Raw genomic sequence first — 26,092 nt, 5'->3', positions numbered from 1 at the left:
GAATAAAAAAAATGCAGGATACGTTTCCGAAATAAGCACTAAAAGAGCCTTTGAGTGCAAGTGAAGAAAAAAAAAAACGTTACGCATCGCAAAATAAGCAAAACATGAACCTAAACGACGAGACCATGCTACAGCACTATTTTTTTAATGTACCTCAAGCTTGTAGCGAAATATCTTCAGGTTTTTTATCAGAGGCGATATCATCGGGAAGATAATTCCAGATGCGGATGGCTTGTGGAAGTACCGATGTGTTACAAGCGCTCGTGTTGCCAAAGATTCGCGTGAAGCTGAGGTGATTATGTAGCCTGCGTGACGTTAAAAGCTGGAGCTTATGTACAAAGCTTGCAACGCTGCAACACAGTTTTTAGAACACCGTTAGCGAACAAATGGTAAACGTAGTATGTAATGCAACTTCGTGCTTTGTGCGTTATTGAATTTCCGGCGTGCAAACATCATGTTAACCTTCCTCCCCTGAAACCCTAGATATAAGCGCCTCGCCCAAATCGTAGATTCCCGCGTCCGGAGGCATGACGCGCCGCGTCTGCATAAACTGAGCTAAGAATTTAGCTATTTATCTGGCGATTCTGGGCCTAGCGCAGAAAGTAACACTCGCCGATAGTCGGAAATGCGTAGTGCGGAGCAGACACGTCACTATTTACAGATAACTCGCTGAACCTTGCAGTGCAATCACTACTGAGGGCATAGGTAGTGAGGGCATAGGTAATTTACAGAACTACTCTCGTCGTGCATTGAATCTGATTACATAAGCCTCGGCGATACCATAAACAGATAAGAGCCAGCGACTACATTCCAGAAACTTACAATGCAGAAAAGCACGTCTTGCATTGGATGATTTGATAGCCGATGAAAGACAGTCACGGGGGAAAACGTGGGTGAATATTTGGGTCATTGCAGTACTTGTTTTGCACGTTCTATGGTTAGAAAGTCACGACATGTCGCTACAAGTGTTGTAATTTTGCCACGTAAGCAAACAATAGTCATCAGCTTATTTTTATGTTCACTGCAGGACGAAGGCCTCTGCCCGAGATCTACAATTTTATACTTGTCTTGAGCTAGCTGATTCAAATTTCTGAGATATTCTGACTTATTCTGAGGTTTGTGAGATAGTCGTCGTTGATCCTTACTCCTAAGCGTTCCCAGTCAAATAGCTTGAATACTTCTTATAAGAATGCAGTGAATACTACTGGAGATCGTCTCCTTGCCTGAGCCCTTTCTTGATAAGCAACTGTCTACTTTTAACGCGATAGCGTTAAGGGATCCGTGTCGCAGATAATTTGGCGTCGGTTTCGGTGGCGGCGTGGGCGCAAGCGCCGGTGTCCGTGGCGGATAAAATCATCCTGAACCACGCCGACCACGCAGACCCTCCGCATAGCGCAGAGCGTAATAGACTAATTAGATTTAATTGGACTTAACCACAAGCTACAGGTACTGTAGCGTCAGATAGGAGAAAACAGTGTTGTTACGCGGGACCTCAAACACAAGCCGCTTTCCCTCGGGTCATGCCTTAAAAGGGCCTTTTAACTTCATATAGCCAGTTATAGAAGGAGCCTCTGTATCCTGTTCATCACTACTTCGAATGAAGGCAGTGTGACTGCTTTGGGTACCGGTAATGATAGTGTCAGTGCTGAATTACGCGGCTGCTGTAATTGCTGATGACATTACCCTACTTATCTTTCAGTGCATACATCTTGCCTAGTCCTATGCCATGTTTTCTTCTCACTATTTTCGTGCGTCCATTTTTTTTACTGCTTCCTCCATCTTTCCCAAATTATAATTGTGAATATCCATTACTTTCTTCTTGCTGGGGGATCGGAACGAGTTCTATCTCATCTCTTGAGTTGGACAATTTCATGCTATGTCGTTTCTTTATTAGGTCGTTTGTTACTTGGAAGCGCTTACCTACTGGTTTCCTTGATGCCTTACATCCCACTTCACTTACTGCCTTTGAAATCAGCCTAGTTACGGTTTAATTCATTACCCCTGTTATCTTCATCTTTCTCTTCTAAAGCGGCCTATTTGTTTGAGCACCAGCCTGAATTGGGCGGCTTTATCTCTTATTGCGTCGGTCACTGCCCTTTACCCTACCTTACACTTCTACATCCTGTACTATGCTGGGGGATCGGCAGAGAGTACCAAATCTATTTCATTCCTTGTTTCTCCATTAAGGTCTATTTTCTGTTGCTGCGCTTCCTGAGGAAGCTATTCATTATTAGGAGGTAATTCCTTTCCGCGAATTCTACGAACATCTCTCATCTAGTGGTCCTAGAATCTATGAATCTATGCCGTAGTTCTAGCTCACCAGCCTGCTCACCCCCCCCCCCCCCCCTTTGCTTTAAAGTCGCACATGACTACAGTAAGCGACGTAGTTATGGCACCTCTAACCCCAGAGTATTTTTTTTTGCATTATGGCCAGCCCTTCCAGTGACATATTGCCGGCAGTTAAACGATTGGTTGCGGCCTTCAAAAAGTCACACGCCTGCGCGGCACACGCAGCACAGTCACAGCGTGAGCTGGGGGAGCGGCTCAAGAGTAGTTATAATTTCGGCACCACGCACACCCGGGTCTTCGCGACGAAGTTGCTTCGCCTCGTTTTGAGAAAAACGATCTGAACTGTCCGCCCGGCGTCGACGGCGAGCCGGGGCTTTAATGCTCTCTGGACAGCAGTCTGTTGAGCCCGATGATGCCTGGTTGTAGCCGCGCACGTAGCTCTACGATTCGGTTCTTCAGCAGCGGTTCCTACCTTGCGAGGAGACGCCATAACGTGTACCGAAGAGGCAAGGCCGCTGGAAAAGGTATCCAGAATACGTGGCGCACATCTCACATCGGAAGCGCTTTGATTATATACAGTGATAATGAAAGAGGAAAGAGACGGTTAGATTCTGCAGCCCATCAGGGAACACGGCGCAGCGTCGTAGGGGGGAGGTGGAGTAGGAGGTAAAGAGGAAAGAGGCGCCTCGTCTGAATCGCATCTCGTCGTCTGCGCTTGCGCACGCTGCGTTGGCGCCACCATACCAACTAGATGGCGCCACCATACTGGCGGAGGGTCGGGTCGGCCAACGACGCGAACCGAAAAGGCTATTGGAATGAGCCCATAACAGCTTACGCTGTAAAAAGGGCGGTGAATCCGTGCGGTTACAACTTAATTAACCCTGACGCTGGTAGGTCTCAAGAACGCCATAAGTTTTACTTATCATGAGTTGAAAGCATATATGGGGGACTTGGTAACTGTCTTATATATACATCGCACCATGAATCTGATAACTTATTTCCAGTCTTGTACTTGTTTCGTAGAAAACTGTACGCATTGAATAGAGATTGTAAGATCGTAAGAGTGAGAAACCTAGGTTGCTCGTAGTGGCGCTGCGGCGCCAGTCGAGGAGACACCTACTGCAGAAACTGTAAAACTGCCGGGAGTGCAGCGCGTGGAAAACGCGCTGGTGGCATTTCGCTGTGTTGTGCAAGCGCGAAATTACGTGGCTCTGGATTTTTTGACAACCTGAGGGGGGAAGGGGGGATTAACTGCTTACTCAAAGCGAGTTACAAAGCTCTTTTTGCATTAAATGTCTATCGGCATGCGCGCCGCTGCTGAGAATCGACCTCATGGCATTGTTCTTAGCAGAGAGCATCGAGTATGTAGAGCGACACTGACTTCAAATACAGGTCCACTGATACGAACCACTTTGTGTTAACTTAATATTGTGCTAGCTTAATATCTAATTTTAGCTGTTTTTAGCTTAATACAAACTTTAAATAAAGCAGCTCACAAGTGAGGGTCCCACACTCTTTTGCGTAACATTCGGACATATGTTATGGCCAGCCGCAACGCGTGCAGGGTGCAGCTAGCGAAGCGATAAACGGAGAGGACGGGCATGACCACCTGTACTGACTTCGCCTCCCTCGGGCCAGGCAGACAAACGCTTGCGTCGGCGCAGATACTTGACGTGAAGCTGTCCTCTGGCTTAGCTTTTGCATTTCACAGAACACCCAATAAGCGCTCGCATGTCTAGCACGTGAACAGTAATTATCTAAGTGTCGGCCCTTCTCGCTTGTGGCACGGTTTAAATAGATATATTGTGATACAATGTTTTACTTACAGGCTGGAAGTTGTGGCCGTGACCGCGGAGTGCGAGGCCTACAATTGGAATAGGACGGAAGAGCTTGTAAGTACAACCTTCTACGAGTGAGATTGAATGCGGTGTATTCGCGTTCTTTCGACAATGCTCCCTAACCGGACTTGGTGGCCACATTGTATAAGGGAACGCAGGCGATTCTGTGTCAGTCACAACGGATTACATCGTGAAGCTGTTTTCGTGCGGAAGAGTATATGGCTTTCAACAAATGCAACGAGTGCCGAGCTCGTGAGCCATTTATCTGGAAGCACGTTCCTGTGTATGTATATTGTGAGCCATAAGGCTGGCCCCAATTTAAGCTAAAATATTGTTGCGGGGAAAGAGGTTTAAATTATATTTACAGGTTATTCACAAGGCGTCCACTGGCATACAAGATGCAAGACCACTCCGCGCGACATCAGACAGCGTCATATCCTCTATTGTCCTCAGCTTTGTGTCGAGCAGTGCTTGTGTCACATGTAAGAGGCCGCCGGTGGCGCGGAAAAGAGGAGCACGCGATGCCTGGGGTTCGGAACGGCGCGAGCGCGCGAGGCGCACGAACCGAGGCATAGTCGAGAGATGAACGGCGCTGTCCGTTGAGTTTCAACGTGGCACCGGGTCAGGAAGGTCGCATCTCCAGCTATGCTCTGGCGACGGGAGACTTGGGGGTCTGGTTGAGTCCGCGACGTTGGCCGTCCAAGGTGTGGCCGTCGACCTCGGCAAGTTCGAGCGAGGCTCCTGGACTGGCTGCAGCCTCTCGCGGCAGGACCGGGTACCCCAGAGAGGATCCCCCTTCCGCGGCAGACCGGCACGTTCGATTCTCCACGGGACGGCACGTCGGCACTCACGAAGAGGTTGCGACGCATCCCGACGCTAGGCCTATCCAGGTGGGCCTAAGCAACGCCGAGCGCCAACGCTGACGAGCTGACGAGCTCATCACCGACGAGCCGACAAGCTCATCACCGACGAGCCGACGAGCTCACCGCCGACAAAAGAGACAACGCGAGGCGTCGGCACCTACGGCATCCTCAACGCTTCGGACGAGCCCGACACGGACGCGACGAGAAGACGACGACGGACGCTAGCGCCTTAAGACGACGATCTGTAAGAGACGATCCCGTTTCCGATTTACGACGCAGTTAGGCCGGGGCCAAGGTGGCCCCGGCCACCTTGACGAGAAAAGCTAAGACTGACCGAGAGACTTTAAGGCGGAGCTAGGCTCCGGAAATGAGATAGTTGCTTTCTAGTAGTGTTGTATTTAGTTAGAGATTTGGATGTTCTTTTAAGTAAGCTTTTTCGCTGAGTTATGTCTAGTTTTGCGTGCCTTTAGTTGTTTAGTTGTGGTTTTAGTGTTGTGTGTCGCGTGTGTTCACCGTCCCTGTACATAATAAATCCTCGTTTGCTGTGCCGCCAGTCGTGTCTCTCCTCCATCGAGAGTAGCGCATGCACGCAACTCTCCACACTCCCAAGTAAAGGTGACAAATATTGGCGAGCCTGCCAGGATAGATACGGCGCGGTCACCGATACTCGGGAGTGGTAAAGATGGAGTGGGAACGTTTGGCGGCGGTAGCGAAGGATTTAAATATGTCGAAGGAGGAGACGATGGCGTTTTTCGAATACACGCAACAAGAGAAGGAAAAACAGCAGAAAAGCGAAAAAGAAATTTGGGAACTTAAGTTAAAACTAGCGGAGATGGGCGCGGGCCCTCGTGACGGCGCGAGTTCGCCGGGGTCAGCGTCATCCAACTCTACTTCGCCCAGGCCAAAGCAGATTTGCCCCAGGAAGTTAATGGCTCCATTTGATGAGCGTAGGGACGATTTAGATGCGTACTTGCATCGCTTCGAAAGAATAGCGGTCGGGCAAGGCTGGGCAAGGAACGAGTGGGCTAGCGCCTTAAGCCTGTGTCTAGTTGGTGAGGCTTTGAGTGTGTTCGGACGGATGCCCGCCGAAGAGAGCCTAGACTACGACAAAGTAAAAAACACTTTATTACAAAGATTCCGGCTAACCGCTGAGGGTTTCCGCGAAAAGTTCAGGTCATGCAAGCCGGAAGACGCGGAAACTGGAAAACAGTTTGCAGTGTAGATTAACAAACTACTTTGAAAGATGGATGGAGTTGTCGGAGGCCAACAAGACATATGAAGGGGTGCGGGACAAGGTCGTAGGAGAGCAATTTCTCGCCAGGTGCAGCGACAGTCTGGCGGTATTTCTCAAAGAGAGGAAATTAAAAACAGTGGAGGAGATGGCAGCGCACTCAGATCAGTTTGTAGAGGCGCAGGGTCTAAGAAATTTAGGAAAGAGTGGCAAGGATGCGCCGATGGCAGCTGCAGGTGAGACGAGGAATCGGGGTCCAATGAACAGGCAAGGGACGCCACAAAGATGTTTTCTTTGTAACCGGCTGGGACATATAGCAATGAACTGTCGGGTGAAGGATAGTAGACGTGGTTCACCAGTGGTTTGCCAGCTATGTTAAAAGAGAGTGCATGGAGCGCACGAATGCAGATCAGGATACGCAGACAAAGCTGCATGCATGATGAAAGGTAAAGAGGGTGAGCCGAGAGAAAAGAACATGCCCGTGGTGGAGGGAGAAGTTCAAGGACGCAGGGCCACAGTTTTGAGAGACACGGGGGCGAACACAGTATTGGTTAGGGAAAGTCTGGTGCCGTCAGAGAACATGACCGGCTATTTCAAACCAGTCATGTTGGCGGACAGGTCTGTTAAGTATTTACCAGAGGCGCGAGTTCAAGTATCAACACCATATTTCACAGGAGTAATCACAGCTAGGTGTGTAGAAGATCCTCTGTTTGACTTGATTTTGGGAAATGTACCAGGGGTGAGAAGGGCCGAAGACCCAGACCCTAACTGGAGGAGGACAGAGGATTTAGAGGAGAGGAATAAGCCAGAAGCGCCAGAAGAGGAGACACCTGAAGTAGAGGTAGCAGCGGAAGTACAAACGCGAGCTATGAGTAAGAGTACTAAACCCTTAACACCATTACCGGTCACGAACATTAAGGGGTTGAGCATAACAGCGGCCGAATTAAAGGAGAAAGACGAGTCGTTGCAGAAGTGCGTACTAGCCCTTGCTCGGAATTCCGGATCAACGCGCAGATCGTTGAAGCTGCCCCCGAGTGTCATCATGACGCCGTTGACGCCGCGCCTCTTCTTCTTCGGGTGAAAGCTGCTTCTTCAGTTTTTCAAGAAGAACGACTTATTATACCGGAGATGTGTGTTCAATTCGGGAAGAGAGGTTCAGCAGTTGATGGTACCCAAAGGAACTGAGAGAGAAAGTACTGAAGTTAGGGCACGATAATGCAATGGCAGGCCACCAGGGAATAAAAGACTCTTTGGAAAAAATAACAGAAGATTTCTTTTGGATCGGGGTACAGAGCGACGTGAGGAGATACGTCAGGGCATGCGTTGTATGTCAAAAGACAATGGCTAAGGGGAAAAACGAGAGAAGACTAGTGTTTGCATGATGATTGCTGAAGGGAAGGACACAGACATACTAGATAATGCCCGTGACACCGTAAAGAAGCTCACGACTAGAGAGCCCTTGATTCAGTTAACCGGGATAAGAGGATGGACATCCCGATCGAGGTCCATTTACCCGAAGAGCAGAAGAGAGTAAAGAAAGTAGTAGTTCCACCTCAGAAAGATAGAAGTTGATAGGTGACGTGGAGTCCAGGGAGCATCATGCACCAGACACGATGCAGCCGATGTTTTCGTTGCCGGTGGCGGAGGCGCGCAGCTTCGCGGTCGTCGATTGGTCCGTTGATCGTGCAGCGGGCGGGGCGCCGGCCTAACTGCCATCTACTTTGGACACCTCTCGCGCGGCAGACGTTCTAAAGCACTGGAGGCCGGTTTGCCGTCCGTATATGTGCCGCTAGCATGGCTAGCGTGGACGTGTCTTAACCGCAAGTAGGTAGTGTTTTGAGAAGCGCGCGTTGACGATGACGTATGTCACGTGACATTTCGAGCAGCACTCGGCGAGGAGGGGAGACCAGCGGACGAGGAGAGTAGCGAAGGAAAGAGCGAAACGAGCGATGGCAGTTTTTCGATCATGAAACGCGTGTAACTCCGCTATTACGACACCATTTCGAAAAATTCTCGCGGCGACGTGTTCGTTGTACACTCGTGCACAACTGCAACACCACAACTAAATTTCGACCTCTGGGTGGTTTAAGGGCCCTTTAAACTAAACTCCTCCAAATGCCGCTTCGGACGCCGAGAGTTACCGTACTTAGTCATCTTGTTGAGGCGGCTGGTATCCCACCTGACCCTGCCAAAGTGCGCGCTGTTACCAACTTTCCCACGCCCCGTTCTTCACAAGACGGCCGCTCGTTTTTTGGACTCAGCTCTTACGTTGGCTGAACTGCGAGTGCGCAGAGATAGGACGGCTTCTCGCATGCCTGCTCAAGAAAAACATTCCCTTTACCTTAGGTCCAGCCCAATCGTCTGCCTTTTCGAAGCTCATCACACTACTTACTACGCCACCTGTGTTGGCACACTTGACGATTCTGCTCCGACGGAAGTCCGTACAGACGCTAGTGGCTATGGTATCTGCACTGTTATAGCTCAATGTCAACGTGGTCAGGACTGTTACTGCGTAATCCAGCCGCCTTCTTTCCGCCGTTGAGCGGAATTATCTCTGAGAGACTTTCAACGTGGTCAGGACTGTTACTGCGTAATCCAGCCGCCTTCTTTCCGCCGTTGAGCGGAATTATTCGATTAGAGTGCCTCGCTCTTGTTTGGGCCATCCAAAATTTTGCCCTAATCTTTGAGAGAGAACTTTTACCGTCGTCACGGACCATCACGCTCTCTGCAGGTTATCTTCGCTCAAAGATACCACTAGTTACCTTGGACTCTGGGCATTAGGACTTCAAGATTATTCATATACGATCATCTGCTAATCTGGCCGTTTGCCTAGGGATGCTGACGGCCTTTCCCGGTACTCTATCTACCAACCAGAACCTGCACCTAGAGGCTACAGCCCTTGTGGGCTTACCATCTCCGAACTCTTCAACACTGGTGCCGAACAACGGCTGGGCCCGGTCCTACGCAAGAATATCGCCCGTCTCAACTCCCAGGCTCACATTGCCTTTCTCCGACTTTTTGTGTTGTACGATGACACTTTGCATCGGCGAACTTTGCTTCCTGATGGTGCTGACCTTTTACTAGTGATTCCGAAACACCACCGCTTGACTGTTCTGGCACAGATTCATGATGCGCCAACAACGGGTCACCTCGGTGTTTCACGCACATACGATCGCGCACGCCGTTGGTTCCACTGGCTAGGCATGTCACGTTCGGTGTGCTGTTACGTGCACCGTGACATTTGTCAGCGCCGGAAAAAGCCGCCACTCCCGCCTGCTGGCCATCTTGAGCATCTCGACGTTCCATATGAGCCGTTTCATTGTGGTGGCCTCGCCTTACTTGGCCCGTTTCCTCTGTCTCAGAAAACAGATAGGTCACCGTCGGTACCTACTATGCGATTGGATTCGCGATCACCCGTGCTCTTCCGACAGCTGCGCAACCGACTTACTGCATAACGTCTTTCTGTAGCATGGTGCACCTCGGCAACTCCTAACTGACCGGGGCAGACAGTTTTTTGGTGATTTACGGGCTTCCTCGACGCAACACAAGCTGATCACGACCTGTCATCCACAGATCATGGTTTGACGGACCGACTGAGCCAAACATTTACCGACGTGTTCGCAATGTATTGGTCCCCCGACCACCAGGATTGGGACAGTACATTGCCTTTTAGTCAAGAAGAAACAGGCCAACCTTGACGCAGTAAGAGTAAAAGCAGACCAATTCAGGCTGGAGCTCCAAAACAAATATGCAGCTTTAGAACAGGAAGATGAAGGTAACATAAAGGTTGTGAATAAAACCGTAACTAGGCCGATTTCAGAAGCAGCAATTGAAGTGGGAGGTAAGTCACCAAGGCAACCAGTAGGTAAGCTCTCACAAGTAACAAAGGAGCTATTAAAGAAACAATAAAGCATGAAAACTCGAAAGATTAGATAAAATTTGTTGAACTGTCAAAACTCATCAGCAAAAAGAAAGTAAGGAATATTCGAAATGATAACGTGGCAAATATTGAGCAAATTTGTGAAACGGAAACTTGGCATAGGACAGGGCAAGATATATGCACTGAACGATGAGCAGCGTAATTTCATCAGCAACTTCTGTGACATAGTAAAAGCAGCGGAAGAATTATATACTGAGCAGCCAAGCTATACTTTCATTCGGAGTAGCGATGAAAAGGATAGAGGCTCCAACTAGCGATGCAGTTAGAAGGACCTGGCAAGACATGACCCTGGGAAAAGTGGCTGGAGAAGATGAAATAACAGTCTACTTAATAAAATACTGAGATCTCATGCTTGAAATGCTTGCAGCCCTTCGCCAAATTATACTAATCCATAAGAAGGGATACTTTAGAGAAATGAAAAAATTCTAGGCCCATTAGCTTGCTTTCAGTATTGTATAATGTATTCAACAAGGTAAATTCCATTTAATCGAGGCAACCCTTGACTCCAGGCTTCAGGCAGGGATATTCTACAATGGATCATATCCATGTCATCAGTCAGGTAATTGAGAAATCGGCGAAGCACAATCAACCTCTCTGTCTTTCATGGATTATGAAAAGTCATTTGATTCAGTAGAGATACCAGCAGTCATAGAGGCATTGTGTAATCAAGGATTGCAGCAGGCATACGTGAACATTTTAGCAATATATCTACAAGGATTCCGCCGCTACCTTGGTTCTCCACAAGAAAAGTAGAAAGTGCACTGCATGCTTAGAAGTGTTCAAGCTCTTAGACTGGGAAGGCTTAGGAGTGAGGATCAACGGCGAATATCTCGGCAATCTTCAGTTTTCAGTTGACCTTGTTTCATAGCCTAGCAAGGGAACAAGTATTCAGGATCGCCAGCCAACCTCTGAGCTCCATGATGCGCCAACAACGGGTCACCTCGGTGTTTCACGCACATACGATCGCGTACGCCGTCCGTTCCACTGGCCAGGCATGTCATGTTAGGTGTGCCGTTACGTGCACCGTGACAATTGTCAGTGCCGGAAAAAGCCACCACTCACGCCTGCTGGCCATCTTCAGCATCTGTAAAAGAGTACGTTTATCTAGGTATATTACTTAGCGGTGACCCTGATCATGAGGCCTCAAGGGCTCTGCTGAAGTTCTTAAGGGCTTGTGAATTGTGCGACCGGCTTTGAACGTTGTAGTGCGTAGGGTCGCGTTATTGCCGCGAATTTTCTTACTTCAATTTTTTTTGTCCCTTCTATCACCTTTTATTCCCTTTACCCCTATCCCCAGTACAAGGTAGCAAGCCGGTATGTACACTGGCTAACCTCCTTGTCTTTCTTTTCCCTTCTCTCTTTCTCGCATCATGAGAAGGAAATATACAGAAGAATAAATTTGGTTGGAGTGCATACGGCAGGTTTATCCAAATCTTGACTGGGAGCTTACCACTGTCGTTGAAAAGAAATGTACAATCATTTCACTGTACCGGTGCTAGCATATCGGGCGGAAACTTGGAGGTTAACAACGAAGCTCGAAAACAAGTTAAGGAACGCACAAAGCGTTGGAACGGAAATTGCTAGGCCTAACCTTAAGAGACAAGAAGACAGCGGTGGGAATCGGTAAGCAAACGGGGGTCGCCCATATTCTAAATGACATTAAGAGAAAGAAAAATGCAGCCAGCTTCAGTTTTAACGTCGCGATGACTGATGAAACAGCGAACTGCTGTCTTAGACAAGCTTTTACTTAGCTTTACCTTTTGCTTTTACTTAGATTTAACTTTTGCCTTTTCTTAGCTTTAACTTTGCTTTAACATCGATGTGTCTATACTCACGGTGAGCTTCTGCGTTGCGTTGCCGAGACGCAGCTTCTCTCTGTAAACTCTGGATCTCCAACACTCCTCCGTCTTTGCTTCACTAGCCCTTGCTCGGAATTCCGGATCAACGCGCAGTCGTTGAAGATGCCCCCGAGTGTCATCATGACGCCGTTGACGCCGCGCCTCTTCTTCTTCGGGTGAAAGCTGCTTCTTCATCCTAGCCATCCTCACAGCAGAATGACGTCGCCGCCAGAGGATGCTGCTCTTCAGCTCAGGAGAACCCTACACGTGATAGTTACGTCATGTTGCGTAATTACTTCTCTATCTTAAGCTCCGCCTCACCTATTGCTTGGCGCACACTCTCCCTCGATCTCTCCACCACTACGTCATTGCTATCCTCTTAGCTTCACCTACCTGCTGCTCATCGCGCGCCTTCCTCCTCTCTCACCCTGGCCGCTCTTGGAACACCTGCGCCCCAGCGCGCGCTCTTCACCCAGCTGCGCCGGTTCTAGGCGTACGCTCGGCACGGCTAAACGTCGACGACCTAAACAGCGCCGCTGTTAAAAAATGGAGGTGGGCAGACCATGTAGTGCGTAGGTTGGATAACCGGTGGACCATTAGAGTTACAGAATAGATACCAAGAGAAGGGAAGAAGCGCAGTCGAGGACGGCAGAAAACTAGGTGGGGGGATGAAGTTAGGAAATTTGCAGGCGCAAGTTGGAATCAGCTAGCTCAAGACAGGGGTAATTGCATATAGCCGGGAGAGGCCTTCGTCTTTGAGTGGACATAGATATAAGCTGATGATGATTGCCTTTGTGACATTCGCATATAACACGTCAAGACACGAGACCGCTGCTTATTCAACTGTGTGTTATTCGGCCGAAATCCTACGTTGCCCATGGACCCCCTTTGCCCCTGGATCTCAAGACCTCCCCTGGGCCGCAGGGCGCCACGTCGGGCTTTCTGGAAAAGCTACTGTTCCCGTACAGGCGGCCCATAGTGTGTCTCCAAGTGACTGACGTAACATACGAAATTGTTCCATTGTCTTCGTCCGCATCGGCTCAACCCCGCACCGACATCGTGCACGTCATCCGCCTGAAGCCTTACCTTGTCCCAGACACTGATGAACCCTGTGTGTGCAATGAACCTTTGCCATGCCGGGGTACTTCGACTGCACCGAGTCGGTGCTTTCGCCGCCGGGGGTAATGTTATTAGCTATGCTCCTATCCTGTAGACGAAATAGAAATAAAGCTTTTTTGCTATTAGCAATATATATGGCTGTCGCGTAATTGTTGATCATATACATTGTATTACTATATAGCTGACGCAACGCTGAAGGATTGTTATGAGCTGGCAAATACCCAGTGAGACACTCAGTGGCCGAAATTGACAAATAATTTTTATTGAAGCATACCGCATACCCATTGGCAAATATAGCGTTATGAGCCATGCACCTATCCTGTGGACGAAATAAAAGTGGCATAGCAGATTTGAAAGAGGACCAGCTGTATCCCCGGCACGCCATCTTTGTTGTTGTGGTGCCACTTGCTGTGGTTTGTAAATATTGTATATAAGCCCTTTTTGACATCTTCCCGTAAGAATACCGTTAACCAAGTTGGCGTCAACAGTGGTACGTGCCCAGTAATACATACCTAGTCACCCAAGTTGGCAGCATATAGATTTATCGAAGAACGGCTCCTACCCAGTAGGACAGACCCTGTGGCCCAAGCTGGCGTCAAAGAGGTTCATTGATGAGCGCTGCATACCAAGTGGCACCTACGCAGTGACCCAAGTTAGTGTCAGAATGTTAACGCATCAATACTATCATAACACTATTGAACACTTGCTCATGGACAGCGAGGCAATCGGACTGCCATGTATCATAAGCGGCGCGCCTTGGTCGGCCTCGTCTTCGCTTGCTCGCCCATGTGGCGACATACACTACCTTACCCCTCTACTGAACTCTTAACAGGGTCTGGTCAAATTACCATCACTTATTTCTTATGCCTATAAGCTTTGCCTAGCGATTTCGCTGCACGAGGCATGGAACATTTAACGAATACTCCGTCGCCTGACTACTTTGAACTTAACGATTGATCAGCGAAGATGAGCGCGTAAGTTATTCTTTGGCGCATCAGGGGCCCTCGACGCCTCGTAGGTTTGCTAACCGCAAAGCGTGAGAACCACTCGCTTCTTGAAAGATACACTGATATTACCTCCGTATTGTTACGTAGGAAGACACTTATTCCAGACGCTCTACCCGAAATGACCAGTCGGTGCGGTGCAAAATATTATTTACCTTAGTCATATTCTGCCAAACTGCATTACTTCACCGGGTCTCGTTTCCTCGCGTCCGGTATTGTAGCCTCATTTATGGCCGTCGTGGAGCACTTGTTCATAAACTGTAAGGAAGGCCGACTGCGTTACGAGATGTCATCGGTGGCGCCAAGTCGTCGCCATAATCTTCTCTTGCTCGCCTAGGCCCCACTGAAATAACTACAAACCCACAGTGGCCCAAGTTGTTCCGACTTTAAGTTTGAAACCCGGTTACCACAGCAGAACAGCCTCCTTCTATGCTGTGATTGATTCATTACAAGGGTGGACCCATGATGATACTCGGGAGCGGCTTCAACGACTGCGCGCAGATCCGGAATTCCGAGCAAGGGTTGCTGAAGCAAAGCAACGGAGGAGGATTGGAGTTCCAGAGTTTATAGAGAGAATCTGCGTCTCGGCAACGCAACAAAGCTCACCGTGATAATAGACACATCGATGTTAAAGCAAAGTTAAAGCTAAGAAAAGGCAAAATTTAAAGCTAAGTAAAAGCAAAAGTTAAAGCTAAGTAAAAGCAACAGTTAAAGCTAAGTAAAAATTCAAGTAAGAGCCAAGTAAAATTCAGGTTAGAGCTAAGTAAAAGCAATGCCTTTATGACTGCTGGTATCTCTAGTGAATCAAATGCCTTTTCATAATCTATGAAAGTCATATAGAGAGGTTGATTGTGCTCTGCAGATTTCTCGATTACCTGACATATTTATTAGGATTCATGCACATATATTGCGATTGATGCACATTGATGCAAAAGATCGCCCACATTTGGAAAGGTATTTCAGACAATGCGTTCAGTCTGCTCGTCTCACCAACGTGACCACCGTTTCCAGTGTCATCGTCTCGAGCAAGCGAAATGTCAGCGCTTGTCGCCGCAGTTCCAGCCTCAACCGAATACGGCTGCAATGTCGTCCTGCGAGGCTACTCCTTGTCAACCATCCACAACAGACAACATGACGCACATCGTCCACCGAGAACTCGAGGCTGCATATCCGGCTTCTCATATACCCACGGTATCTGAGACCTCCACGCCGGTTTCAGGCCGTTCTTCAGGAATAAACATTCCTGGTGCCGCTCAAGTCTCTGCGGATAATCCTCGTCGCGGACCGTAAGCCTTTCATCGATTGCGAAACCCGTCGGATTGGAGAACAGCCGATGACACGCCTATCTACTTCCGCTGCGGCCAAGCTGGACAGATTGTTCGCTATTGCTGCAGCCAGTGGCTCTATCAGCCCTCTAGCCCATTTCCCACTTAGTCTGGCCCTTTCCGTACTCCAAGCCGCTATCCGCCCCGCACCGAATCCTCTGCATGCGATGTCCCTGAGGAAGGTACCCGCTACTCCCAGTCGCCTCCACCGCAACACCCAACTCGTTCACCGACTCCCACCGCTCTCCTTCACCGTCCTTTAGCAGTCGCTTCTGCAGCTTCTGGAGGTGAAGCTGCAATGTAGCCCTTGACCCAAAAGCCTCTGTTTCCCTTACGTGCCCATCGGAACATCCTTGAAGTCCACATTGATGGTGTCATGGCGTCCCTGTCACAACTTGGTTGGTTGATACAGCATGAAGATCCCTACACCTCTCAAGACCCGAGTCGTACATGTCGCTGACGGTGTGGCGGTCACTGCTGTTGGGATGTCCACAGCTCGGGTTACCATTTCTGGTCTCCACGTGGTCATTTTTACGGTCCTTGCACAACCTTCACGACCACATACTTCGACTTGATTTTCTTTCTGCCAATTCCGCTTTCATTCATTGTACCTCTGGTGTTCTACGCCTTGAACTGCACGAGGCATGGAACATTTTAGATGGTAGGCGAACAAAGCAACGGCTTTGTTCGCCTACCATCTAAAACCATGTCATGTTCGCCAGCTGTTCCATATGGCGCCTATTACGTGACACCTCTTACTGACGTCCTGCTCACGCATGGTGTCGCTGCACCCTACACGGTCCTGAGCATTTCCGCAAACAGACCCTGTCTTCCAACTGTGAATTCGGCTTCATCAAGCAAGTACTTCCACAGGGGCTTTCCGTAGCCCACCTTTTCCCCTGCGAGAGTTTCAGCTAGAATTTTTTCACTGGATGCTAAATGTATTGAGAAGGGCACTCTAACACCGTCAACTTGTGGCATCCGCGAAATTCGCAGCATGATTGCTAACGACCTTCCGCCTGAGCACACTGAAGCCCTTAGACGAATTCTTGAGTCGTACCATTTCGACTTCGGTAATCGGCCTTTCGTCCAGACGTCCGTATCGCGCATTTATGTACACAGGCGATGCCAGCCCTGTTCGCCGATGCCCCTATCATGTGTCTGCGTCTCAGCGAAGTGTCATCCAGCAGGAAGTCAACAAGATGCTTGCGGAGAACATTATTGAAGCATCATCCAGTCCCTGAGCTTCCTCTGTTCTAGTTAAATAGAAAGATGTATCATAGCACTTTTGTATGACAACATTACGAAGACTCTTACCCGTTACCACGAATTCATGATGCTCTCGATTGTCTGTATGGCACCGCTTACTTCTCTTCTATCAACCTTAGATCTCAATATTGGCAGATTGCTGTGGACCAAATGGAGCGAGAGAAAACTGCTTTTGTGACTCCTGATGGGCTTTACCAGTGGGATGTGCACAGCTCGGGTTACTATTTGGGCCAGACGTCCGTTTCGCGCATTGGATACACATTGGTCACTATCGAGCGAATGATGGAGTCTCTGTTTCTTAGGTTCAAGTGGTATACATGCTTGTGTTATTTAGACGATGTAATTGTTTTCGCCAGCGTTTGATACCCACCTCGACTGTCTCTCGGCGATTCTTGACGTGTTCGTCGAAGTGCCGTTCTGGTCGTCGCCACATCACTATACTTGGCTATATTGTGGACGTTGCCAGCGTACAACCTGACCGCGAGAAGCTTCGAGCCGTGAAAGACTTACCTGTGCCCAAGCTTGCGAAAGATGTTCGTGGCGTTGTGGGGCCCTGCTCCTGTTTTCGCCAGCTTGTGAATAGCCTTGAAGTGATTGCGAAACCGCTCACAGGTCTTACTAAACAAGACGGCCCTTTTATCTAGGGTCCTGCACAAACCGCGGCTTTCTCAGAGTTGAACACCCTCCTCACAACGCTTCCCATTTTGTCCCACTTCGATCCATCAGCCTAAACCGGAGCTGTCTTGGCCCAATGTCAACGTGGAGAGAACCGCGCCGTCGCTTATGCCAGCAGCTTGCTGTTCGCATCGGAGTGAAGTTACTCAATTGCAGAAAATGAGTGCCTCGCTCTTGTACGGGCAGCTGCAAAATTTCGCCCTTTCAAGCCGATCTATTCAGCCGACCGCTCAGTGTTTCCTACCACCATGCTCTCTGTTGGCTTGCACGATGGGCACGGCGCCTGCAAGAGTATACCTGCACGGTCGTGCACAAGACATGGAACCTGTGGCTGACTGACTCTTCGCGCACTGAATCCCTCGAATGCGTCTTTTCCGTGAGCTAGTTGGTTAACATCGCCGGGGAATAGGGTCAGGATACCCACTTAAGAGCGATAATCGAGCGAATGGAATCCTGTCCCAATAATGCTTCTGTGCGCATGTTCCCTCTGATGGATGGTACCTTATATTGGCGTAACGTCTACCCCGACGGTCCTGACCTTCTAGTTATTCACTAAACCTGCGCTCCAGTTTATCGCGAGCTTCACGACGCCCAAACCGGTGGTAATCTTGGTGTTACTCGCACAAATTACCGCGTGCGCCCCTCGCTTCTGTTGCCCTCGCCTAGCCCGCTCAGTGTGGGGTTATGTCAGTTCCTGCGAGCTCTGTCAACGCCAAACGAAATCATCTGCGCTTCCTGCTGGGTATCTTCAACCCATCGACGTTCCACCTGACCCCTTCCTCCGTGTCTATTTGGACCTTCTCGGACCATTTTCCTACATTTGCTTCACGAAACAAATGGGTTGCTGTCGCTACTGATTACGCGACGCGCTGCGCAATGACACAGGTGCTGCCTACCAGCTGTGCTACAGACGTGGCGGACTTGCTCCTCCGTGATGTAATTTTAGTACACGCCCACATCAATTGCTAACCGAGGCCTTACCGTCCTGTAGAAAGTCATCGACGTTACCCTACGCTCCTGCTCCAACAGCACAAGATCACCACGTCCGACCATCCCCAGACCAACGGGCTCGCGGAACGCTCGAATCTGACCCTAACAGATATGCTTTCCAAGTACGTGTCGGCTGACCACCGTGATTGGGACCTTGCACTGCCACACGTGACGTTCGCATATAATTCCTCCCGCATCGACCCTGCTGGATACTCTCAATTTTACCTTTTCTTCGGACGTGAACAAACTTTACCGTTGGACACATTTCTTCCTTCCCCTGCAGCTTCGACTAGCAAATGCGCACGCGACGCCATCGCACGGGCAGATTACGCGCGGCAGATAGCCCGTAATAGCCTTGCTGCTTCCCAAGTCAATCAGAAGCGCCTTCACGAGCAGCGACACCGCGACGAACGTTATGCGCCGGGTGCCCTCGTGCTACTTTGGACTCCCTCCCGACGTGTGGGCCTTTCTGTAAAGCTCCTTCCTCGCTACACGGGCCCATACCACGTCCTTCGACAAATGACCGCCATCAAGTACGAGATTGTGCCCGCCAGTCCAATTACATCTTCTGTTCCGTTGTCCAGCGACGTCGTCCATGTTTCGAGACTGAAGCAGTAATAGTTCAGGGGAAACCCGCTAGGTTGAGAGAAATAATTAAATGGAAAATGAGACACCCACCAAATCATAGCAATTGCTACGATTAGGTGCATGTCACATTTTCCAATAAATTAACACCCTTGCTCTGCTGCTACTCCTTAGTGGCGTCGGGCCGTCACTTCTGCCGCCGGGGGTCATGCTACGTTCTATTCGAAGATGATGTTGAGACTTCGATGTAGTGGGACGTACCCATAGGAGGCCTCTGGCTGGCCTGAGGACGACGACGTGCCTTGTTTGAGGTCGGCTGGCCAGTGCTTGCTTCCCCTTGTAAATATTTTTCCTACCATGCTTCCGCGTAACATATATATACATCACCGCACAAAAGTAAGGAAGAAGGAAGGCACACAAACAAATCAAGCCATGAAGATCAGACATGGGCGGCTACCAGCGACAAAAATTTTTTTCTGAGCTAGAAGCAGACTGACGGGCACGCATAATTTTCTGTTCCTAATCTTTGCAGCTGTATTATTAAGGCGAAAGCTTTAGGTATCTATCGTGGCGGTGCTCTAGGCGGTCACCTTGGCGAAACTTCGCTGTGACGAAAAACGGCCGACGCCGCAAAGAGCACATCAAAAAAAGCTTGGATTAACATCACACTTCTCAGGCAGGTTCCTGTAAACAAAGTAAATTACGGAGTAATGATAGTAGCTTTATCAGCTGTATAAACTTGGACATGCAGCAGCACCGGCAACACGCAGAACCGCGTGTTGCCGGTGCATTCTCGCATTCCGGCTGTGGCGTCTCCAGGCTCATTTTGATTCTGAAAACAGATGTCAGTATTAAAATATGACGCCATGATAACTCAAAAGCAACAATCAAAACATCTACAAGGACGATTAGGCCGACATAAATGAATGGATATAAATGACTGATTGAAAACATTAAAGCATGGCTGCTCTTGCCACTGGCAGTGTGAGGTGGGCGAATAATTTATTTTTAATTTCTCTCCTAAATTTTAAAATTATTTTTGCTCATCCACTGAACTGTTGCGGCCACATCTTAAAGGTAGCTCGTTCATATAAAACCAGTGTTGCATTTTTACTCCCCGTCTAACTGCTGCTACTGCAGTTTGCTTACTCTCTAAGTATTCCACAGAACTGCTCCACCAACAAACCATTGTTCCAAGCTTATGGCAAAGCGTCATTTAGATCACAAGGATACGCTCCCCTTTAACTCTCTCTCCTCTTTAGTGTGCGACTTCAAAGCAAAAATAACTTATTGACATAGCTGTCTACTTCTATCTCATAAAAAGCGTTGCTAATTTTCTGACATTTGTCGATAACGCCTACATGCCACTGGAAGCACAGTGGGATGACACGGCAAATATGCCCAAGCATCTTGTTCCTTTACTGATTTTCGAACTTAGTTAAATCAATCAGTTACTGAAGGTCCAAAGGCTGAAACTTCACACGATGACATTATTTTGAATGTTTCATCCCACTAAAGCAGAACATAGAATCCCACAGAATCTGCCTTTTCCGTGAATATAGAGCGCCTATGCGAAGGCGTTAGCGCGAAGTATTCGATGGCGTCGAAGGGAGATAATGGTTAAAAAAATAACTTCACCGCGCGCGTACCAGCGGAAAACAAACCACACATAACCTGATGATTTCACAGCATTCGCTGGCATCAGCCCTTTTTTATCTCACCTATCACATAGAATCACATAAACGCCCTTTCAATTCTTTATTATTATCGCGCCACAGCGCGTGTCTACCCCACGGCGTGTCAGCGGACTCTGGGCACTCGATCCTGAAGCGAACAGCGCAGCAGAATACATTAGAACGGCAAAACGCCCTGCGCATATTTTCGCCGATCCCGACACGCCATGTAGTAGATGCACGTCAACGGACGGCGTTGCGCGAACGAAATATACTTGATTACAGTACAGTTCGGATTAGAGGCGCAATGGACGAGCTGTCAGGTCTGCGGCTCTTCGCTGACGTTTCGCCTGGGCTTCGGAAGCCGTCACGCTAGAATCAGCATGCTAGAATCGACGACAAGCTTCGCTTACTAGAATCGGACGACAAGCTTTGCTTACGTAAGATATGCCTTTGCTTACGTAAGATGCTTACGGCGACAAGCTTTGCTTTCAGATATATATTTTATGTCAATATTTCTCAACACTTCTCAATAATACTCAACATTATTCAACAATATGTCAACAACAATTAGTCAATGACTTTACTGTTGTGAAGCGCTCAACAACATTATTGTTGAGGTATTGTTGTGTGCGTTCAGTAACTATTCAGACAATATTGAAAGGATATTGTGTCAACAATTCCTCAACAATATGCCAACAACATTTCAATAGTCATTTTTATAAGGGAACGTTACACTGAACGACGTAGACTCCAATATCCAAACGCAGCGGTAAGCGGCAAATACTTTTTCGGACACACTAAGCGAACTGTGCGTGTCTTTATGTGTATGCCAGTATTCAACCGTTCTTCTACCTACCTTGGTTCAGTAGGTTTCGGGCCACTGTTGTGAGGTAACAGGGTTCAAAACCGAAATTATACCAACTGAGGTCACTTGGTCTCTAGAAATGTGTCCATACGTGCCGCTCTTCAACGAATCTCTCACGCCTACATGGGTCACTGCAGATGCGGTATGGGTAGATACAGCTGTTCGAATAAACTATTTGACGCAGATTTGGGTTACTGGGACACCAGTCGGTCTAGACTGGTGTCAAATGAGCAGCTTTGATGCCAACTTGAACCACTGGGTGAATGTGTGCTCCACTGCGTGTGTAAGGCTGGCTGTCAATTCTGGGACACAGAAAAATAAGATACTGCCATGTTTTTGTGCGCAGCCTTCCAAGTGTAGAAGTGAAGAGGCGGCTACAACCAGTCATCTCGCTACGGCCGCTGGGCCCCGATGACTCAAGTGGACCAGGCTTGCGAGCTTTGACAGCAACCTCGATCATTGGGTCAGAGGCTGAGCCACTGGAAAGTGGAATGTCTGTGCAATACACCGAGGACCACGGCAGTTACGACGTGGCGAAGGTGGCACCGTCTAAATCTGCCAGGCGTCAGCGGAAGAGCTCCGGAAGTGGGTCAAGCATCAGTGTCGGGAAAAGGCCCGCTCCCACAAAATCCAAAAGTCCTCCGAAATGACAAACTGGCACCCGCCGGATGCCCAATAAATGTCTTTGCCGGAACAAAGTGATCATATTTGGGTATTAGATATCCTGTTTCTAGAAATTACCTGTGCATGCGGCATTTAGGGCACACCCTGAAATAGAAATAATTGTATTTTTTCAAATTTGTACATTTGTTCGTACATTCGCGAACTTTAAGCACGGTAACGTAATCGCCACGTGTGATAATCAGTGATAATCATGACAAAAATCGTGATAATCTCGCTTGCCTTTCTGATAAACGTGGTAAAGAAGAAAATGACAAAAGCACTGAAGGCAATGATACTGTAACAGTTCTAGAGCAGAAATGAGTAAAAAATCACTGCGCAAGCACTCCGTACAGATGGTTAAACAGCGAAGCACTTGGTTAATCTCTACGGTTCATCAGTCTCGATTATTGGGTACGTCTGTGTTTCACGAACGCGTTCTCGCGGTGGCGCCCTTATGCTGCAGAGCCAGCTGCAGAAGACTACGAGTATCGAGCTATTGCTGACGTAGTTTGGAGCGTACAGATGACAGACTGACGAATCAGCTAGCTCCATACAGCTTCGCTGTAAAAAGCTATGAGACTAGTGCAGTGCGTATCTGGCAGTTTCCTGAACATTACGAAAGTTAGAAATGTTCAGACACAAAAAACTGGCGGACCCCAGGCACTGCGGAAATCGAAGTAAGCGAAAGCAAATCTCCACCCGATAAAGCCCCACTCAAAAAGTAAATTAGAGGCGAGCACAAGAAAGAAAAGAAAAAAAGTACACAATCTTTAGCGTAGATGATAACTTGAGGGAAAGGGAAAGCTTTTCAGCGCCAACGGGGAGGGGTAAAGCTACGTATTATGCAGAGTCTGCAGGGGTGTTGTGCCAGGCCGGTCAGGCCCGGGGTGGGGTGGGAGGCCGTGAGGCCTTCCCGCTTGTATTTTTATTTGCAGAAATTTATTCCTATGCTTATTATTCGGTATTTATTTGGGGGAGGCATCCCAGTGCCACCCGTTTGTCTGGGTGGTGGGTCGCCAGGTGTCGCCGCAGCCTGTCAGTGAGTCGCCCTCCGTCACGGCTTATTTATTATTTATTATTTGTCAGATACTGCCGGCTGCCTTTTGGAAGCCATGGCAGGAGTGGGTACATTGATTTCACAAAGAATAAATATACACAAGAATCATTCAAGTCACCAAGATTGATAACAATAGTATTGTATGAAAATACTCAAAAAGCATCTATGGCTGAATGACAACTAGAGGCGAGCACAAGAAAGAAAAGAAAAAAAGTACACAATCTTTAGTACTGCACGTAGCTCGTACTCTCACGAAATGGTAGTTTTTTCCCTCCCCTTCCCCCTTTTCAGCGACAATACCGCGCCACAATAGCACTGAAAGGAAAAACACCACAGCGTTTATCTGTAGGCATAAGCCATTACGCGGAATAGATATTTCAGGATGAAGATAACAAACAAGACTCCGGATGGTAATTGAAATCATCTAAAGCATACATACGGGAAAGGTAAACAAACAATGGCTGTTCAGAAACTGATATGTCGGTGCAGTGTTAAATTTACGCAATCTGGATAGGTTAAGCAATCTGGATAGGTTAAGCAATCTGGATAGGTAACAGAAGTGTCTAGGGAGTGGGAAATAGTGGCTTGCTTACGACGCAGGCTCTATGCAAGGGGAAAAAAAGGAAAAAAGAAATAGTACAATCATGATCACTGTCAATTAATATTACAAGTAAGGTTGTATGGCAGATGTGAAGGCATCGGTTGATGGTGAACCAACTACGTCACATGGAAGCGCGTTCCATTCGGCTATGGTTCGAGGAAAGAAGGAAAAACGATAAGCGTTTGTTTTCACTCGTGGCATTAGAATCGTTTTGCTGTGTTTCCACCTCGTTTGCCTTGCGCTATTATACTGCATGTAACTTATGAATTCCATCTTTGTTCTACCATTTGCGATATTAAATAGCATTTGCAGTCGGTGTAGTTTCCTGCGTGATTCTAAAGTAGGAAGACCGCTTAATTGCCTAAGGTTAGTAACCGAAACATGCCTGCCATAAGCGTTCTGGACACGTTCAATGGAATTTATATCAACTTTGTTGTGCGGATCCCAAACGACGTCTGCGTATTCCAATAAGGGTCTAACTAATGTCGTGTATGCCACAATCTTAGTTTTGGAAGTGCAATGTGTTAGACGATTTCTTAGCATGTAAAGTTTCTTCAAAGCCAATGAAACTACGTATTTCACATGACTGTTCCAGGTTAGCGTAGAGTTTATGTATAATCCTAAATATTTAAATTGGTCTACCGCAATTAGTGGAACATTGTTGATGCTATAGGTTCGGATGAGCGGACACTTTTTGCGTGTAACTCTCATCTGAACACATTTGGAAACGTTTAGTCGCATTTGCCAGATTAAGCACCAGTTGTTAATTGCAGTAAGGTAGTTTTTTAGTATTTCTTGGTCTTCTTCTGACTCAATTTGCATATATACAACACAATCGTCGGCAAATAAACGACAACGCACTGGAGAGTTAGTTTGTAAATCGTTGATATAAATTAAGAAAAGTAGTGGCCCGAGCACCGATCCCTGGGGAACGCCTGAGAGAACGGATACTAATTCTGAGTTCGAGTTGCCTATATGAACAAATTGCTTGCGCTGTGTAAGGTACGTGTCGAGCCACTGTACAATTTGATGGTTGTCTAGAATGCATCGAACCTTGAACATTAAATGGGCGTGCGACACGCGGTCGAAAGCTTTCTCAAAGTCTAGGAAAATCATATCAACTTGTCCACCCTTGTCTAGTATTACCATTAGATCATTTGTGGTGTGAATGAGTTGTGTCGTAGTTGATAAGCCGCGCCGAAACCCGTGCTGAGTGCTTGAAAAAAAGTTATTGTCCTCTAAGAAGGAAGAAAGGTGCTTGAAAACGAAGTGCTCTAAGACTTTGCTGAAACTGCACAGCACTGAGACCGGTCTGTAGTTGATTACTTTGAGTTTGTCACCCGATTTATAAATTGGCACCACCTTTCACTGTTTTCCATTCCAAAGGTAGTTCCGCTTTCCTTAAGCTCTCTTTGAAAATTATATGCAGATACTTCGCACACCATTCAGCATATCTACGCAGAAATACGTTTGGTATGCCATCCCGGCCAATAGCTTTCTTGGTGTCTAATTCAAGTAGAGCCGAAAAAATGCCCCTTTCGTTTATGTCTAAATCCGGGATAGCAAAACTCGTTTTCTGAAAAGATGTAGGCTGAGTTGGTGGCGCTAAGAAACACAGACGTAAAGTAGTCATTGAATGCATTGGCTATACGGTTGCTATCATTCGCGATTGCGTCGTCAAGTTTCAATTTGCTAATAGTATCGTTTTTCCTCGTAAGGTGCAACCAGAACTTTTTCGGGTCGTTGATGAGAAAATTGTGCATTTTGACATTAAAAAAAGTTGAACTTTGACAGCTTTATTTTTGTGCGCAATTCCTCGCGCAGCAGCTGCAGTGAAATCGCACCTCGGTTAGTGGCCGTGCGTGATAGGCGTTTGACACGGCGTTTCAATTGTATTATCTCACGCGAGATCCAAGGATTCTGACGGTTGCGTTTTTTTTTGTCTAGTGGGAACATATTTGCTAATGCATTCATTCACAGTATTCCGAAATGGATCCACAAGCCATCTATTGTCGAACTTCCGGAAGCATGCTTATGCTCAAAAATTTCGAAGTCTTGTTTCAGAAGGTCAAGTATACTCTCGTCTTGAGCACAATTAAGTCGGGAAACGTTTTAATTACTTTTTCGCTTTTAGATCGCAAGACCCTCATATGGCCAGTAAAAAAGACAATGTCGTGATCTGATATTCCAGGGAAATACGACATGTCATAGCTTAAGTCACTAATTTTTTCTGAAACAAAAAAAAGGTCAAGAAGTGTGCTAGA

The 26,092-nt window shown here is 47.8% G+C and overlaps 2 protein-coding genes across 2 annotated transcripts in view; both read left to right on the top strand.

Annotated features, from left to right (window-relative positions):
• Positions 1-22,191, top strand: part of LOC125940955 (uncharacterized) — a 29,977-nt gene extending 7,786 nt beyond the window's left edge. Inside the window, exons 3-4 of the mRNA XM_049657744.1 lie at positions 4,118-4,181; positions 21,854-22,191. Of these exons, the coding sequence (XP_049513701.1) occupies positions 4,118-4,181; positions 21,854-21,922 (133 nt within the window). The 3' untranslated portion in view covers positions 21,923-22,191. The remainder of the gene's footprint in view (positions 1-4,117; positions 4,182-21,853) is intronic.
• The window catches only part of LOC125941056 (uncharacterized), a 155,879-nt gene that overhangs the window by 60,156 nt on the left and 69,631 nt on the right, over positions 1-26,092 (top strand). The gene's annotated exons all lie outside the window — the stretch shown is intronic.

Source organism: Dermacentor silvarum, chromosome 10 (genome assembly GCF_013339745.2).
Source record: "Dermacentor silvarum isolate Dsil-2018 chromosome 10, BIME_Dsil_1.4, whole genome shotgun sequence".
NCBI classification, from domain to species: domain Eukaryota; kingdom Metazoa; phylum Arthropoda; class Arachnida; order Ixodida; family Ixodidae; genus Dermacentor; species Dermacentor silvarum.
The sequence above is the reverse complement of the archived record's forward strand: the minus strand, read 5'-3'. Positions and strand labels throughout refer to the sequence as shown.